General features: G+C 43.1%; 1 protein-coding gene across 4 annotated transcripts in view; it reads right to left on the bottom strand.

The window, feature by feature from the left end:
* The window catches only part of RIPK1 (receptor interacting serine/threonine kinase 1), a 36490-nt gene that overhangs the window by 18993 nt on the left and 122 nt on the right, over positions 1–17375 (bottom strand). For 2 of the 4 annotated variants that reach the window (XM_077810702.1, XM_077810705.1), the window contains exons 2-5: positions 9060–9262; positions 5200–5353; positions 3918–4055; positions 1252–1492 (exon numbers count right to left, since the gene is read on the bottom strand). In XM_077810702.1, coding sequence (XP_077666828.1) covers positions 1252–1492; positions 3918–4055; positions 5200–5353; positions 9060–9211 — 685 coding nt within the window. In that variant the 5' untranslated portion in view covers positions 9212–9262. Of the gene's footprint in view, positions 1–1251; positions 1493–3917; positions 4056–5199; positions 5354–9059; positions 9263–10460; positions 10636–17001; positions 17040–17375 lie in introns of those variants that run through there. The other 2 variants (XM_077810703.1, XM_077810704.1) reach the window with 2 other exon arrangements.

A 17375-nucleotide genomic window follows, 5' to 3' on the forward strand; every position in this document is an offset into this window, starting at 1 on the left:
TACTAGTAAACATCCCCAACTAGGGCATTCATTCAGAGTCTAGAGTTTTACTAATCTAGCAAGGCCTAAGTACAATGGAAAACAACAGGGGTTTAAAATTGAAATGGTTCCCAAACTTGAAATCAGTCTGTTTGGATTTCAGGATGATGACAGAGCACCACCACCAACGCCTGGAAGTGAAGTATTTCAGAAACTAACACCAGCTTTATCGTACGTGGTCAGTTAGGAGAAGCACTCCTAATGAGAGGTACTGCTTTCAGCTCTGGAAGCCTGAATTCAAGTGTGACTGAACCTCCAAGTAATATGAGCTTAGCGGTTATTTGTCCACAATATGTAGAACCACCACACAGTTTGGCAGAAACGTCAGTTTCTGCTCAGATGAGATCCAGAATTGCAATAGCAGGGATGATGCAGGTCAGGTGTGAGTGCCACTGGGTAAATTATGTGGAGAAGCTTGTACTCTGATGGCCAATCCTAATCGGCTCCAAGCAATGCTCTGAGTTTCCAACACTCACTAACATTCACAGGAAATTCATCAAAGGAAACAAATACAGTATGGAAAAGTAAGATGTGCCTATGTCTGTTATATTGTAACTGAACTGATTTTAAGTGTGTTATGGATGTTACAAATTGGGATTCCACCAAATCTTCGATATATCTTAAGACTGATAAGAGAAGTGATCTAGTGGTCAAAGCACAGGACTGGGAGTCAGGAATTTCTAAATTCTAATCCTGGCCTTGGACAGTAACTCCTTCCATGGCCTTGGGCAAGTACGTAACCCATCTGCCTTAGTTTCCCCCGAGGATAATGACAACAACATAGGTGCACTGTGAGGATTAATTAGGCCTTGTCTACACTTGGAAATAGCCCTAATTTAGCAATCAGTGGCCAACAATTGCTGTAGCTGCATCAATGCTGATCCTTAAGTGTGGACAAAGGCAAGCCAGGGTTTGCACCAACTGAGCTAACTGGGGCTTACTGCTGCTTCCAGTAGGGATAAACTTCAATTAGCTCCATCAATATAAACCTCTACGTGTCCTTGTCCACCCTTAAAAGGCAGTACTGGTGCAGCTGTACCAATTGTTGGTCACCGATTGCTGAACAGGAGCTATTCTTGAGTAGAGACAAGAATTTATTTAATGCTTATAGGATGTTTTGAAAATGTTATGTGCTAAGTATTATAAGTCTTAATTTTATAGCTTCCTTAAAGCAAACTCATTTAGCAATACAAGCCTCTCCAAGCGACTTACTTTCGTATGGCTCTTTGTTGGCAAAAATTGCCCAGAGCACTATGCCAAAACTGTAAACGTCTGACTTCTCCACAGGTTTTGTGTTAACTGAGAGTAAGTGCTCAGGGGCCATGTAGTAAAGCGTGCCAGCGGCGCTCCTGGACGCGCTCTTGGAAGTGCTCTTGATTTTCCTCTGCCGGCTGGTCTCTTCTTTGGTCAATCTACTCCAGTTTTTAAAGCAGGCGACGCCAAGATCTGCAATCTGTAAAACAGGTCAAATCAGAGCTACTGAAAATGGAGGATGTGGCTAATAAAGGGGAGAGATGGAGCAAATTGTTTTCACATATTACTCAAGGTTTGTTAAATATGAGGGAATATTTATTGAAATGACTTATCTGAAACTCAAACTCTTCAATAAGTGTAACCAAAGAGGGTCAATTAAATCATATTTTAAAGATCTCTGTGAATTTGTTGCCTGAATCAAATATTGCCAACTGAGACACACTGAATTTTAACATGTTGAGACACTGTTATAGCCCAACCATGTTATAACACAACTTGGCTTTGCTTATATGTATGAGACCAAACTGAGCTATAATCATGTTAGAGAACAGAAGTTCAGGGTGAAATTCATCCCAGTGCAGGAGGTCAACACAGATAAATGGTGGCTAAGATTAGGATAGGCCTAGATGGGGAATTAATCAATTCCATCCCAATTACAAAGGGGTTTCGACAACGCTGTCTCTTAGCCCCTTTTCTTTTTAACTTTTATATCAATGTTTTAGCATTAAAAGGGCATCAGAATTCACAACCCCCCCCCCCATATGAATCACTTTGTGTTAGAACCATGTTGTCTGTATAGAATATCTCAAACACCATTGGGACTGAAGCGTTTATTTAAACTCATTTGGTTTATACTGTCAATGGGAGGGCCTCCTGATAGATTTGAAAACTAAAGTTGTCTTTAGTCAGAGACAGAGGTTTCATAAATGGAAGATCAATGGGCACTATATTGAACAAGTTAGCTCTTTCTCCTACCTGGGTATCCGACTCTCACAAAATTGTTTGTGGGATAAAAGTGTTCTGGTAACAAAAGAGGGCCTCAAATTCAATGCAAGCTGTGTTACATTTTTCCTGGACTCCTAGGGGCCACTTAATTGCACCACCCCTTAAGAGTATTTTGACTCTTGGATTTTGTATGGCGCTTGGATTTTATATGGCACAGAAATATGGGGATGGAATGATCCCCACTGCCCCCGGGACTGGAAGTGATTCAGAACAAATTTCTTAGGAAGATTCTTGGTCTCCCAAATAATACCCCTGCTGCTCTTAGACCTGAGACAGTTATGAATTCTATTCTGTCCAAAGTGCAATATGGGAATATTAATATTTGACTTTGCATTCATAGCATGCACCCATAGCGTTTGTCAAGGTTTGACTTAGCAGAACAGTTCAGTAGGACTTTTTTACTTAAATTTGCATTCTCTAGGTTTCTCGGAATTGGAAATAATTAGATTTATGTTTAAAAATGTGAAATCCATAATCTGGTCGAGAATAGAAGGTATTAATAAGCAAATATATTTGGTAGTGATTTCTATTTCAAGTAGGTCACCTTGGTTCCTCCTTGTTAAAAAGGACTCCTGGGTATGCCAGATATTTAGGGAGTTTGTGTAATAACTTGCTAAGGAGGGCCATTAGAGTTCTCCATTTTCAATCAATGAAGACCGCTTACTTAGAAAGCTGATATACTGGCACCTCTGTCCCTGAGGCTTATGGCATTATTTATTACATTGTAACCTGTATTGCCACTTACGGTCAAAATGGCTTTCCGTGTTTTTGTCCCGGATGCCTTTTTCTATGCCCTCTCAGATCAGGAACTGTTAAGAACTGACAATGTACAAGTGACATATATCAAGCAACAGAGTTTCCTTACAAGGGGCTCATTAAATAACTGCAAGTAATGACAGGAGACTGTTTCAGTAGTTCATCTTCACAGGACATATGTCCACAGGACAAAAGACATGGGCTGCTGCAGAACCTGCTCAGATTTTACTCGGCAGCAGGCACCGTGCATAGGGGATTTGATTCAAAGCACCTGAAGTCAGTAGAAAAACTCCAGCTGACTTCTCTGGACTTTGGATCAGGCCTACAAAACACTTCTGTGAAGGTCTGTGTCGCTGCTTTTCTTCTGTAGCTGCTGGCTGATATCTAAAAATAAGGAAGAGAGGGAAAGAAAAGCACACACACAAAAAAAGGTTAAAAAAGGAAAATGCAGGAAGAGGGAAAGGGCAGGAAGAGAAAACACAGATGAGACAGGAACAAAGGTGTGATATTTGCCACAAAGCAGTTTCATGTGCTGTTCTGGTATTTCTGTTTTTTCTCAAGTTGTGTTTGTCTAAAATTAAAAACTTGTAAATAAATTAATGAATAAAATAATCAAGTGAGCAAAGCCAGTATTTTCTCTCTACTTTCTATCCCATGTACTTTTGGCAGAGACAGATAATGAACATTTCAGGATCAGCTTGTCGGTGAGCCACCACATTTTAAAGATGGGCTACTAAAATTTGATTTTTGACAGCCCACTGAACTACTAGTTTATTAATCCTTGATAAATTGCAGCCTATATAGCAGGAGCCGCACCCTACAGCCCAAATCACAAGTGTTCTGTGTTTAAATTCTAACAGTACCTTAATGTGAAAGTCGTCATCTACAAGGATGTTTTCTGGTTTCAGGTCTTTGTGTACCAAACTCTGCTCATTTAAATAAAGCATTCCTTCAATGATCTCCAAGATGAACCGCCCCTTCACAGACAAAGGAATAGTGGACTAAAATAAAGAAAAGGAAATACAAATTATCAAAACTATTGCATAGTACATCATAAAATGAAACAAATTACCTTTAAAAGGCTCTGCCTTTTAGCCTCCCACAGTACGTTTACTCAAGGTGGGAATTAAAAATCACTGAAGTCCTTCTTGGAACTAGATTCCACTCAGTTGCACCAGAGTAAATCTAGAGTAACTCCATATTTACACTGGAGGAACTGAGATCAGACACCGGCCCTCTATGATTACTCCTCAGCGGGTGATGCATCCACACAACTCTCATAGATTTCAGTGGGAAATGAACGCATGTACCTGAGGGCAGAATTTGGCCCAATGATTAAAAGACTCAAATGAGTCTATCAAAGGCTACTGCTATGTTAGATCCAAGATCTAACTCACTAGGGGTTAAATGCTGCCCTACTTGCACACACTGTAAATTAAAGGGGATATACAGCAGGGGTCAGAGTGGTTGTGGGAAAGAATATTTTACCCAGCAGCATGGTACCAGAGCAACATTTCGGATACTCTGCTGCCAATACTCTAGCCCTCTCTAGGACCTTGTGCACCACTATATGGATAAGCCAGAGGGATAGTAGGCCTTTGGATCCACAGAATGGCAGATTCATTAGCCATTCCCAGGCACCTTTCCAACCCCCTCCACATGCCATGGAGAAAAACTTCCTAGAGTGCACAGGCAATTGCCTATCCCTTCCCCCACACCCTGTGAGAACCAAAACAGTTCTGCTGCTTTTAGAATCTGTTGTACCTGTAGAGGCAGAGGCTGCATTTGGCCCTACAGCAGGGAAAAGGGGATCAGAAATTGAAGATTCTATGCATAGTTATTTCCTTTGGCAACAAAAGCCACATCCTGTCCTTTTCAAACTTCTTATCAACTCTGACTGGAAAGTTTGCTTTCACTTCCCCTTATGAATAAGCTATAAACAACATTTCACCTGTAATCTTCCTAAACCAAGGCTTACACCAAGCAAATCACTGATTTTTTTTTTCTGCCAAATAAAAGCAGAGAGTAAAATCTCTAAAAAGCCCTGCATCTTTTAAGTGATTTTTAAGATATTCAGCAGTATCAGCTTCCCACAGTAATAACTGATGAATGTACATATGAGAGATTATTTACTTCACTACTCACTGTTTTTAGTACTTTCATCAAGTTTCCCTTGTGCACATATTCCATCACCAGAGAGTAGTTTCCATCTTCCAGAATGATGCCTAGTAATTTTACCACCCGATCGTGACTTAGTTTGCGCATAATCTTGCCTTCTTCAAGAAGGGAAGCATTATATCTGTGAAATGGAAACTACAGGATTACATTGTGTACAGGTATCAGACTGGTAAGAGCATAGTAAGGCATAAATATCCTGTTGATTCATAGTGAAAGTGATGGTCAGAAAAGTAAGTCCATCTTCATGACCTCTGTAAGGTGGGCCAGATCTTCAGTTGGTTCAAATCCACTGAATTCGGTTTATACCATCTGAGCCTCTGGCCTAGTAACTTTTATGTCTGTTCCCTACTTAGTCTGTCCACATACTCTTAATTTAGGGCCTGATTTTCAGTAAGTGTGCAGGTATACACGCTTTGTGAATGCAGTGTTGGATTTGTGTATGCAGATCCCTGACTTGCATGTAGCTAGCCTGCTTACAAACTTGCTGAAAATTAGGCCTTCAATAGCTTTTTTTTTTTTTTTTTTTTTTTTTTTGAGTTTTGGAAAATGGTTTACATTAATCTTTGAGGACATGGCTATTATTTGGCCTAATTTATTAAGGACATGTAAGATACCAAACACGGACTACTTTAGATTTGTCATTGCCTTCTCTATAGCTAAATATATAATAATGTAGTTAGAATCTCAAAGCAAGTTAATCTTTTAAAATTGCATTTTACAAAGTGTTCTACGTACTCTCTTGTGGGGATGAAGAACTAGCCAGGGGAAGGGGAGACACAGACAGACCTCATAATTGTTCTATAGAATCTCTACTTTCATTTAAAAAAAAAAGTTAGCCTCTAGCTGTTGCGGGTTTGAAGGAAATTTCAAACCATGACCCAAGTGTAACTGATGCAGTTATATCTGCCGGAGTTTGCAGACAGTCTGAAACAATAGATCTGAAAGGAATGAACATCTCAGTGGGCACAAACTCAGATGCCAATGAATATACTTTGTAAGCCACTGCTTAATATAAAAAATTACGGAGGCAGTAAGAAATACAATCCAACTTCATAACATTATAAAATCAGGGTAGGCCTTCAGCAATAGACAGTGGAGCTGACGGAGGCACAATTAGTTTCATATTCCCACAGGGGGCTCAGTTTTCAAAAGTTTGTGAAACACTGTCCTATTGGTTGAAAGATCCGTAAGTGAGATGCCTAAAACACACAGCGAAAGAGGGAGACACAGAGAAAGAGAAATGAAAGGCTTTGGATAGTTAGTGCAGGAACTTGAATGGAGGTATGTAGGGCTTGGTCACCAATTTGTGTCAGTATAACTGTTGCTCCACACCCCTGAGTGACACAGTTATACCGACCTAACCCCACGTGTAGCCCACGCTATGTCAACAGGAGGGCTTCTCCTGTCAACCTAGCTGCCGCGCCTCAGGGAGGTGGAGTACCTATGCTGATGGGAGAAGCTCTCCCACCGGCGTAGGTAGCATCTTCCGTAAGTGCCACAGGGGTGCAGCTCCACCAGGGCCGCTGCAGTGCTGTAAGTGGAGACAAGGCCTAGGACTCTTTAGTAAAGCGCTAGTATTCCAGGACTGACTTACAAGCTAATTTCAGACAGGATTTATTACAGAGGGATCATCCAACCATGGCTGTGGACAGGGTTTAATTTGTCATGAAAGAGGTGCACAAATTAAGCAGTAGTTGGGAGGCAGGAGAGCAGCGGCTGCTGGCTGGCCGCCCAGCTCTGAAGGCAGCACTGCTGCAGCAGCACAGAGGTAAGGGAGTCATGGCATGGGTACTGCCACCCTTATTTCTGGGCTGCTGCTGGTGCCAATGCAGCCTTCAAAGTTGGGTGGCCAGAGAGCAGTGGCTGCTGGCTGGGAGCCTAGAGGTGCCAGGGCTATGAACTGCCATGCCTAGCGGTGCCAGGACTTAGCCCCGGCAAGCCCAGGCACAAATTAAGCGCTGGCTGTGGATACTGGATGTTCATAACCCTTGTTATTCTGGATTAATGGCTTGCAACACTGATTGTCCAATGCCACATTCTGCTTGGTCAGCTGGGCCTGTTGGTGATCTGCACCATCGCTCAAGAGTGCACAGCTAGGAGCTCATCAAGAATGTTAAAAAAGGAATCCCTGTAAGCATTGGATTAAATGGGGCAAAGTAAAGTTAGTGAGAAGAAAAGGAATTGTGGCCATACTGCAAGAGGAAGTAGCAGCTTTTCTGTAGTATGTTGTGTGCTAGCACTCTCCCAGGCTGTGATTCAAAGGGAAACTGCGCCCTCCCAGCCTTGAATATCATTCTACAGCAGTACAGAAGAGGCTGGGCTGCTTTCAGCTGCTCTAGGCTCAATTAGGAGCTTTTTAAAGGCTTCTGATCAACATTTTAAGTAAAAATAAACGTAAGGATTTGAGATAGAGGAGGAGAGAAAAACAATAAAGGCAGCCAGAAGGTAGGGGAGAAAAGCGTTGCAGGCAGCAGTCTGTGGACTATCAGAGTCTCTTTATTCACTTCCCGCTCTTAAAACTAAATTGGGAACCGTTCCATAGTCTCAGTTCAGGTTTTGTACCGAACTAGAAGAATGTGGGTATTTGTGTCCTTTTTAGTGGTTGGTCCACATAAGAGGTTTACGACTCTACTACTGCTCCCAGCGAATGGACTTAGGGCCTGACCCAAAGTTAATGGGAGCCTTTGCATTAAATGCAGTGGACTTGACCTCAAGCCCTTAGTCCTTCAGTTCAAGGGACAGAGGCTCCTGCTCGTCATGGTTTAGTGCTGGGGTTCAAACCCGGCTGTTGGCCTGGGCAGCATTAGTTAAAATAACAGAAATTGTTTTCCTGTTACTCCTAACTGGACATTTCCAGTTAAGTGCCTGACTGTGTTTTTCATTTACATGCTTAAAAAAAAGTGCCATCCAGTTGAGTTTTTGCTCTCGTTTAGGCACACAAGAATTTATTTGCTTTTAAGGACCCCATGTGGAAATGGTTAAATTCCCAGGTAATGGGGAACTTCATTATAAAGATGAGGCAATGCTTTAGAAAGGTTAGCTTTGGAGAAAAAATAAAAATCTTAGTGGAAAGTCTTACTGGTGCCTGCAATATCCTTATACAACATCTTTCTTCCAAAGATTTTAAATGGTATTTAGTCTCTCTCGCTTCATCTGCAGATCTCAAATTGCTTCACAAAGGAGATCAGTATCATCATCCCATTTTACAAATGGGGAAACTGAGGCACTGAGCGGGAAATGACTTACCCACAGTCACACAGCATATCTGTGACAAAGCATGGACTTGAATCCAAGTCCGAGTTCAGTGCTCTATCTACTAGGCAACACTGCCTCCCTTTAAAATAAAGTAAATATGCTTCAGACAAATCAATGAAGCAGAGAAGTGCAATGCAGGGATCACAGCAACTGCCGCTGGGGTGCAACACAGCAATGCTGCACACAGAGATAGTACATAATAGTTCAGGACAGCTAGTGAAGACAAATTCTCTATACAGTCCATGCAATATTTCACTAATGAAATGCAATTTGCTAGTAAAAGATTCCACCCACATAATAACCATAAATCACTCTTAGTCCTAACGTAGAACACATTCTTCATCATCTTCAGTTTGGCAAGTTCACTATACAGCAATGTGCTGCACATGTTATATCCATCCTGAAAATATTCTCTGCACTGAAATGCCATTTACTCTAAGATCTCTTTACACTACTTTGGCAGTGTAAAAGGGCCTCAAAATGGATGTAAATGTAAGGCCCCTGTACACTGTCAGAGTGATGTAAAGGGGTCTTAATATAAATGAGAATCAAGCCCTCTCTCTCCAACTTACTCTGTGCGCTGGGGTCCCGTATACACTGTTTTTAATACCACAAGCCCATGTTTCTTGTGATAACATAAAGAAACCATTCCAAATCCTCCAGCATCTAGTTCTTCCTTCTGCAGCAAGTCCTGCGTGTTCATGTGAATATCTTCCAGTGACATGTTTGTAGCCTCCAAGAGCTTAGGGTTTACAAAAATACAATACTCCTGGATCTGTAACATGAAGAGAGAAGACAAAGAAAGTGTCATCATCCAACGTTCATCTGTCACAGTAAATGAAGATCTAGTTATGCAGGTAGGCCCAGATCCTCAAAGGTACAGCATTTCAACGCCTAACTTCCACTGAAATAAATGGGACTTAAGTGCCTAAATACCTTTGAGGATCTGGGCCCTGGGGCACTGTGTACCTCAAAACACCCTGGAACTCCCGTATTTACCACTGTCATATAATTATGATATGTTTTGTACAAAATATGTCTGGTGAGGTATCATTTTAAAAGCCTTGATCTGTTGGACATTAAGATCCTGTTGGATTGTATGTGCTATCATTGTACAGGAAGTTATGAATTTTTGCTATGTGTGTGATACTGAAATATGCTGTGAGGCTGGGAACACTCACAACCAGCCTTTCAGGTACAACAGTGGAGTAGCCAGACAGGCTGATGGTCCATTAAAGAAAATCCACTATCCCAGGAACTGTATACAATGGAGACTTCTCGGAGGTAACACTTAGACAATGTAGAATGCTTGACCAATGGAGGCAGATCCCCATGTCACAAGCATAGATCTTTCCAGCAAGCTGGAAGAAAGTATAAAGAGGGGAAGTGACATGACTCGGTCTCACCCCTATACATCTCAACACCTGGAAACATGTCGGGAGGACAAAGATTTTGAAATGGGGAGGGAGCCCCAGGCTGGAGGAGAGTCCCAGCCTGTGTATTGAAGATCTGTGACCTGTTTATATCATCTATCAGGGTGAGACACTGCTTGAATCAAATCCTGTTTACTTTATAGAAATCAGATTGCGAATTTCCTTTTATTTCTTAGGTAAGCAACTTTGATCTCTACACTTACTACTTATAATCACTTAAAATCTCTCTTTCAGTAGTTGTTAAATCAGTTTTATATTTTACCTAAAACAGTGTATTTTGGTTGAAGTGGTTGGGAAATCTCAGCTCAGTTTACAAAGGCTAGTTTGTGTCCTCTCCACATCAAGGGAGGGGTGGACTGGATAATGAACTTGCACTGGTCAGGCTTCTGACTAGGGCAAGACAGTACAGTTTTGGGGTGCCGAGATGGGGGGAATTGGCTGGAGCCTCTCTACTGTTTTATTCATGAGTGGCTGGGAGAAGCATACATGTAACTCAGTTGGGTGTGTCCCTGTCTGTGGATGTCTGTATAAGAACAATACCTGCCATAAGTTTGTGGCTTGTCACAGCATCACAATGTGAGAGGGATAATCCAAGTTGGTGGGACAAGAAGGCTCAGCAGTCCCACAGTTAAGGTTGCACCCGGGAACCCCATCACAGGCACATAGTATCTTGCTTATTTATCAGCATCACAAAGTGATAGGTAAGTGGGCCAAACTCAGAGCTGATTCAGGTTGCGGTGTCCGGTTTTCAACTGGAACATCTGCTCGAAAAGAGACTCTCCCCAGCCTGGTGAAACTGAGCGAGTGAGTGAGAGTGGGGCAGAGCAAGCGACAGAGGGAGGAGGGATGGAGTGAGGAGGGCGGGGCCTCGAAGAAGGAGTGGGGCAAGGGCGTTTAGTTTTGACTGATTACAAAGTTGGCAACTAAGCAGCATCTCATAAAATCAGGTCCAAAAATCACAAGTGGTGGTTTATGGTGACTTACTGTCACTCTAACATTTAGATCATAATAGTACTTGGTTTTTCTACTGGAGGATCTCAATGCATTGTACAAAAATTGATGAATCAGTTCTTAGCTTGTAATGTACAGCAGTTGAGTATTATTACCCCTATTTATAGACGAGACTATTGAAGGGCAGAGAAGTTAAGGACCAGATTTTCAAACGTATTTAGGCACCTAGAGATACAGACAGACACAGTGGGATTTTCAAAAATGCCTAGCGCCTAATCAGTGGGACTACTTGTAGAATAAGGTATTACTCAGTGTGAGTAAAGGTGGCAGAATTGCACCGTTTCTTATTGCTTCTTCACGTCCCTCAGGATCCTCCCTTAACACACTCATGAATTATGAACTAACACTCTGTAAACAGTGTGAACCCTCAACAGAGATTGTGGTTTGTTAAGCACAGAAGAAAATTTCTCTTCTCACAGTATAACAGAGTGTGCTGGCTCTCTAAGACATGCTTAGAGACAGCCCTACCCCAGTTTCAATCCAGAATGGCTGGAATTCTGAAAAATGTAGTCTTAGGTTGATAAGAGTTAGAGGCTGTCAGAGGGTGCCAGGGAATATAAGTAGCCCCTTTCCCTGAGAACAAAGGGAGAGTACAAAAGGAGCAAGAATTCTTGTGAGGATCCCTGCATACACCATAAAGAAAGTCAGAGTTCTTAGTCTCTTCAGCCTGGGAGAGGCTTTGGAAAAAGCCAGGTAAGAGCTGATGAAAAGGCCTGAAAAGACAGCTGAGTAAAAGTGTACCTTATGACCTTGTCTTCACTATGGGGAAAAAAGGAGTGCGCTCTTATTTGTGCTAGCTAACTTGAGTTAACTAAGAAGAGGTAAAATCCTAGTGAAGACAAGGCAGTTTAGAATTTTCACATTAAACTTTAACTCAACCTGCTAACTTGTGTGAAAACTACAAACTGCCTTGTCTTCACTAGGATTTTACCTTGCGTTTAACTAACGAGTTAGGAACACACCTATTTTTCTTTTTTGTAATGAAGACAAGATTTAAGAGGCTACCTGGGTTTGTGCTAGGTTGCTTTCTTCTCCCTCAAACCCTGGTCAGGGGCTTAATTAATAGGTTTGGATGATTATAGTAGCCCAAGTACACAGACCTGGGAACAGGGTATTGTTGTCAAGGGTTGGCTGCTAGCAGCTGCAGCAGATTAGCCCTTTAAGGCAGCAGGAAACATAACTGCATTAAGGAGTGGGAGTCTAGAACGTGGCTAAACAAACTGTGAATGCTGACAATGCTGGCCTGTGGTTGTCTGACCTTTTTCTCCTCCTCAAGCAGGGGAAGGGCAGAATCAGTAATGGAGCTTAACTTTTACTTGACTGACTAGCACACCAAGGTTCCATAGCAACTGGCCTGCCTTTGAATAGGGAACCTGGAGGAGGAACTTTTTGACTGCAGAGCTAGAAAAACCCATCTTGAACTTGAGTACTTGTGGCACCTTAGAGATGTTAGTACTCCTTTTCTTTTTGTGAATACAGACTAACATGGCTGCTACTCTGAAACCTGCCATCTTGAACTGGAAACTAAGGGAGGGTAAAGGGTGTAAACTTGGGGAAAGAGAAGAAGGGAGAGTGTGTGGCTGCATCTAGTGCCTGCTCTTTTGTCAAAGGACCCATGCTTGAGCTCATCATTCCCTGAGGGCCCACCAGCAGGGTGCTGCTGGATTGACATGGAATCCTGAGGGAGCGCCCATGGCCCAAGAAGAGAAGCTAGAACATATCTACATCAGATTCTTCTCTTCTCACTTGTCATTAATTTGAAAGGATATTGTTTCAGTTAGTTGGAGAGCTATCCTACAAGCAAAGAAACTCGAGCAATGGCTGCACTCAGATGGACAGAAGGTAAGCCCCTACCATACATGGCTACCAGTTTTGGTACATGGGCTAGGCTATATGGTATGCATGTCATTGATCTCATCAGGGAGCTGTGAGGCTTAACTAAACTTGTAAAAACACTTTAAGATCCTTAAATAAAAGGTCCTGCTATATGAAGACAAAGTATTTGTATTGTATATTTCTGACACCTGAATCTATCTATCATACTCTAGCTGCTCTTACCCTACCCTAAATCTTCCTCAGTCTGGATTTTCACACTTGTGAAGATAATCTCATGGGACTGAAAGTCAAGATCTGAGTTCTATTCCAAGCTCTGCCCTAGACCTTGGGCAAGTGCCAACGGCAATGTTGCTAACACTTGATTTTATTGCAAGTCTTGTGACACTTTTAGTGTCCTTTCTTAAGGTGTGATAAAAATGAGAAAGTAAGCAAGAAATAAGAATGATAGATCGTGGGCTAATGGGATTACATGAAAATCTCAGCTTTCATTTTAAAAATAAAAATAGTTCCTAGCCCTGATGGTTGCAGAGAAAAGCTTGAAAATGTGACCCATAAAGACTCAAACAAGAAGGCAAATAGAAAGTTAATTTTGGAATCTTTTTAAAATCGTATCTTTTGGGAGGGCAGGGAGCGGAAAGCTAGCCCTGACTCATGCCTTTTGAACATTTAAGGTTGGCAATATTGTGTCTTTGCCTCAGTTCCCCATGTATGAAATGGAGTGAAGATGCTGCCCTACCACATACAGGTGTTGGAAGGCTAAACTTTTTGAAGTCAGATGTAATATTTTAAAGTTTTACTTCAAAGAATGCAATGGGAGGAAAATAGCAAAGTGTGTAGCTTAAAAAAACCCAACACCCTGAGAAAACTGGAATCCTTTAATTGAAATGAAAGAAATCCCATGTAATGTAAACATGGGACTAAATGCATTTTAAAATCTATAAACCCATAACATTAAGATCCTAACTCAGTGACAATATATGAGTAGACCTAAAAATACAGTTCTACACACACAAACACTATTCATGGTCTTATATTACCAAGAAATGAATTCATGCCCTCAGGGTCATCTTTTTCCTTCTACAACAGAACAATTAATACTTAACGTGATGCAGGGAATGCAGTTCCCTATGCTATTTCATAGCCCGACTTTCAAAATGCATGTACACAACTGCACACCTACTATAACTTGCCTCTCTAAATCAGACATTTGCACATGCAATTGGTCAAGTACATTACTAACTAGTCATTTCTCTTCCACATAGCCAGTATGCACATGCAAGAACTGCATGTACGTTTTTGAAAATCAGGCCTTTAAAACTACACCAATTCTGTTGAAATTTGGAATTACTGTAATAAGTACTGTAAAACTTCCTTTGTGAAGACAGTTTTTGCCCCAAATAGCTTACAATCTAAGGCCGTGATCCTGTCCCAAATCACTTATGAATGTAAGTAATTGCAGGTCAGCAAATAGTCACGTTGATAAAATAGAACACTGGGCATATATTTTTGAATATTAACAATCCTAAATGTTGAAACAGGACTCGTATGAAATTGTAAGCGTGAAATACATCTTGATTGAGGGCCAACACCAACTAGGGTCCAAATTCTGCAAAGTGCTGAGGACTTCTTGCAATGGGAGTCCAGGGTACTCAGTGTCTCATGGGAGATACTTAGCACCTTTGGGATTACGCACACACGATCAGATCCTAAAAGGTATGTGGACACCTGATTTCAATAGGAGTTAGACACCTAAATACCTTTTTGAGGATGTGGATTTAAATTAGACTTTTGCCAGCATCTAGATGTGAATTAATTTCAGCCCAAGGAAGCAAAATTCCAGGAGAAATAAATGAATTACATTAAAAACCCCAATGCTACAATACTTCATAAGGTGGACGTGCAAGTTATACATTTAGGTGTCGCTGCACAAGGAGTAATGCTGCATAACTGTAAGATTATTTTTCTGTAAGCCCAGTTCCTTGTTTTACAACTCAGTATAGTTGTCCTCCTCTCAGTCTGAACTCTACTTCTTATCTCCTCCCCCCTGAGATGACGTGCACAATGTCCTCCTCATAGGGATTCTCACTGGTGCTATGGTCAGTGGTGAGTGATCTATTTTCTGTTAGGACAACAGTATACTGAGCCTGTTAAAACGTAAAATCCAAAGCTAAAATTTCCTGTCACCAAAGCAATTATTTGGGTGTTCAAGTCATTACTTAAAATTCAGTTCTGATTTATTTTTTTAAATGACATTTTTCATATAACTAATCTGAAACCTCATCAAGGATGTACTAGATGTAGATTAGAGCTCATTATGTTGAGGGAATTCTGGTGGTTTCTTGGCATATGTCAATTATTCTACTTTCTAGTGAAATCACCAGAAGTGAATAACCACTTAGCTTATTCAACACTAAAAGAAAAATAATAATTCTCTGTTTCTTGGGGATCACTAGTGACTTCCCTATTTCATAAATTGAAGGTCCTCCAGTCTTGCTTGGGTCATGTGGGTGGAATGGTGGCGGTACCTTCATGTGGCCTTAATTTCACCCACAAATCAGTGCCTGTTACATCTCCCTTTGAGTATCTTGAGTATTGAGTATTTGAGTATCTTCACCAGTCACTGAGTTCTGCCCCAACCCTTCAGGGGATTAACCATGTTTTATGCTTCATTTGTGTCCTGCACCCATTTCTTGAAGTGTTGAATAAGTGTGGTTGCCAACTTTCTATTGGCAGAAAACCAAACTCGCCTGTCCTGCCCCTTGTCTGAGGCCTCGCCCCTGCTCACTCCATCCTCTTCTTTCAGTTGCTCACTCTCCCCCACCCTCATCGTTCATTTTCACTGGGCAGGGGGTTGGGGTGTGGCCGGGGGAGTGGCAGTGAAGGCTCCGGCTGCAGATATGGGCTCTGGACGTGGGGCTGGAGATGAGGGGTTTGGGGTGCAGGAGAGGGCAAGGGCTCCAGCTGTGGGTGTGGGCTCTGGGGGTGGAGCCAGGGATGAACAGTTTGGGGTGTAGGAGGGGGTGTGAGCTCTGGGTGGTGCTTACTTCAGGCGGCTCCAGGGAAGCTGCCGGCATCTCCCTCCAGCTCCTTAGCAGAGGCGTGAGCACATAGCTCTCTGTGCTGCCTGTGCCTGCAGGCACCGCCCCCTCACCTCCCACCGGCCGTGGTTCCTGGCCAATGGGAGCAGCGGAGCTGGTGCTGGGAGCAGGGGCAGCGCACAGAGCCTGTGGCCTTCCCTCTGCCTAGGAGCCAGAGGGAGATGCTGGCAGCTTCCTGGGAGTTGCATGGAGCCGGGTAGGGAGCCTGCCTGCGCTGCTGACCGGACTTTTAACGGCCTGACCAGAGATGCCAGGGTTCCTTTTCGACCAGGCGTTGTGATCGAAAACCGGACAGCTGGCAGCCCTATAAATGAGGGCCCTTTTTACCAAAGCCGAGGTAGGGTGTACCCATAGCAAGTGCTAGGAGAGCGGGGGCAGGGGTGAAAATTCTCACTACTTCTCCCTTCCACCCGGGGCGTGGGAATGGGGTATGGAAATCCCCACTGCTCTCCCAGCCAGGGAGGATGAGCAGACAGATCCCTGCGCTGGCAGCAGGCCGGGGGCTCCCCACCTCAGGCCCGGGGTGGGACGAGAGGAGATCAAAAATCCTCTTCCTCTACTACTGCCTTGTGCAGACCGAAACCGTCACCGAAAGGAAGCAGTGGCGGAGGCAGCCCAGTGGATGAGATTTACGACCTATGCCCGTCGCTGTCTGGGCAAACAACCCCCGGCAAGGCGCCGGGAACTCTTTCCTCGCAACACACCGTCATTCGCACAGACGGCCCCAGGTCTGCTCCGGGACCCAGGTACCAACTGGGGGGCTCCCCCGTGCGCACGCTCCCCTTCAGTTCCGCACAGTTCGGAGCCACTCCCGGGCGAGGTGGCTGTTAAAGAGACCGTCTCCTCCCCTGCAGACCCGCTTCCCCACTGAACCCAGCCGCTTTAAAGGAGGCCCAGGGAAGGACAGGCAGCTGTCTGGGGCTAAGGCCCGTCTGACGGGGGGGATCCGCTTTCCTCCTTCGGCTGGGGGTTGGTGGGCCGGTTTTTCAAGCACACCAGAAGAAGCAAGTCAATCGAGGGATCAGGACACAACAATCGCGTCTGAAAACCTCCTGTGACAGGAGCGGATGCGTTTGTAAGAGCGAAAGTTTGTCTAAATATTATACAAGATATTCACCACAGTCTAGGAGGCTGACCTGCGCTGGGAGCTGGAGCAGGGGGAGGGGATATAGAAGGCTTGTTCCACCATTAGCATTTGGTAAGAGATTGCAAAAAATCGGCCTCCACAACATGGGGTTGAGAAATTGAAACTAACTCTCCCTCTTCGGCAATAGCAAAGGAAGTCTGCTGAAGAAAGACAATCGAAGAATCACATATTTCCCCTCCTCTCCCATTTCATCACCCCAAAAGTCCTTGATATTAATATTATTACACCCTAACACATGCAGTATCTATACCCAAACGTCCCGGAAAATAAAAGGGAAGCGGGTTCCAGGCAGACCTACGTGTAACTCAACGAACCTGTACAAACAAACCAACAAAAATCTAGTCTCCAGTTAAAAACTCACAG

Source organism: Eretmochelys imbricata, chromosome 2 (genome assembly GCF_965152235.1).
Source record: "Eretmochelys imbricata isolate rEreImb1 chromosome 2, rEreImb1.hap1, whole genome shotgun sequence".
NCBI classification, from domain to species: domain Eukaryota; kingdom Metazoa; phylum Chordata; order Testudines; family Cheloniidae; genus Eretmochelys; species Eretmochelys imbricata.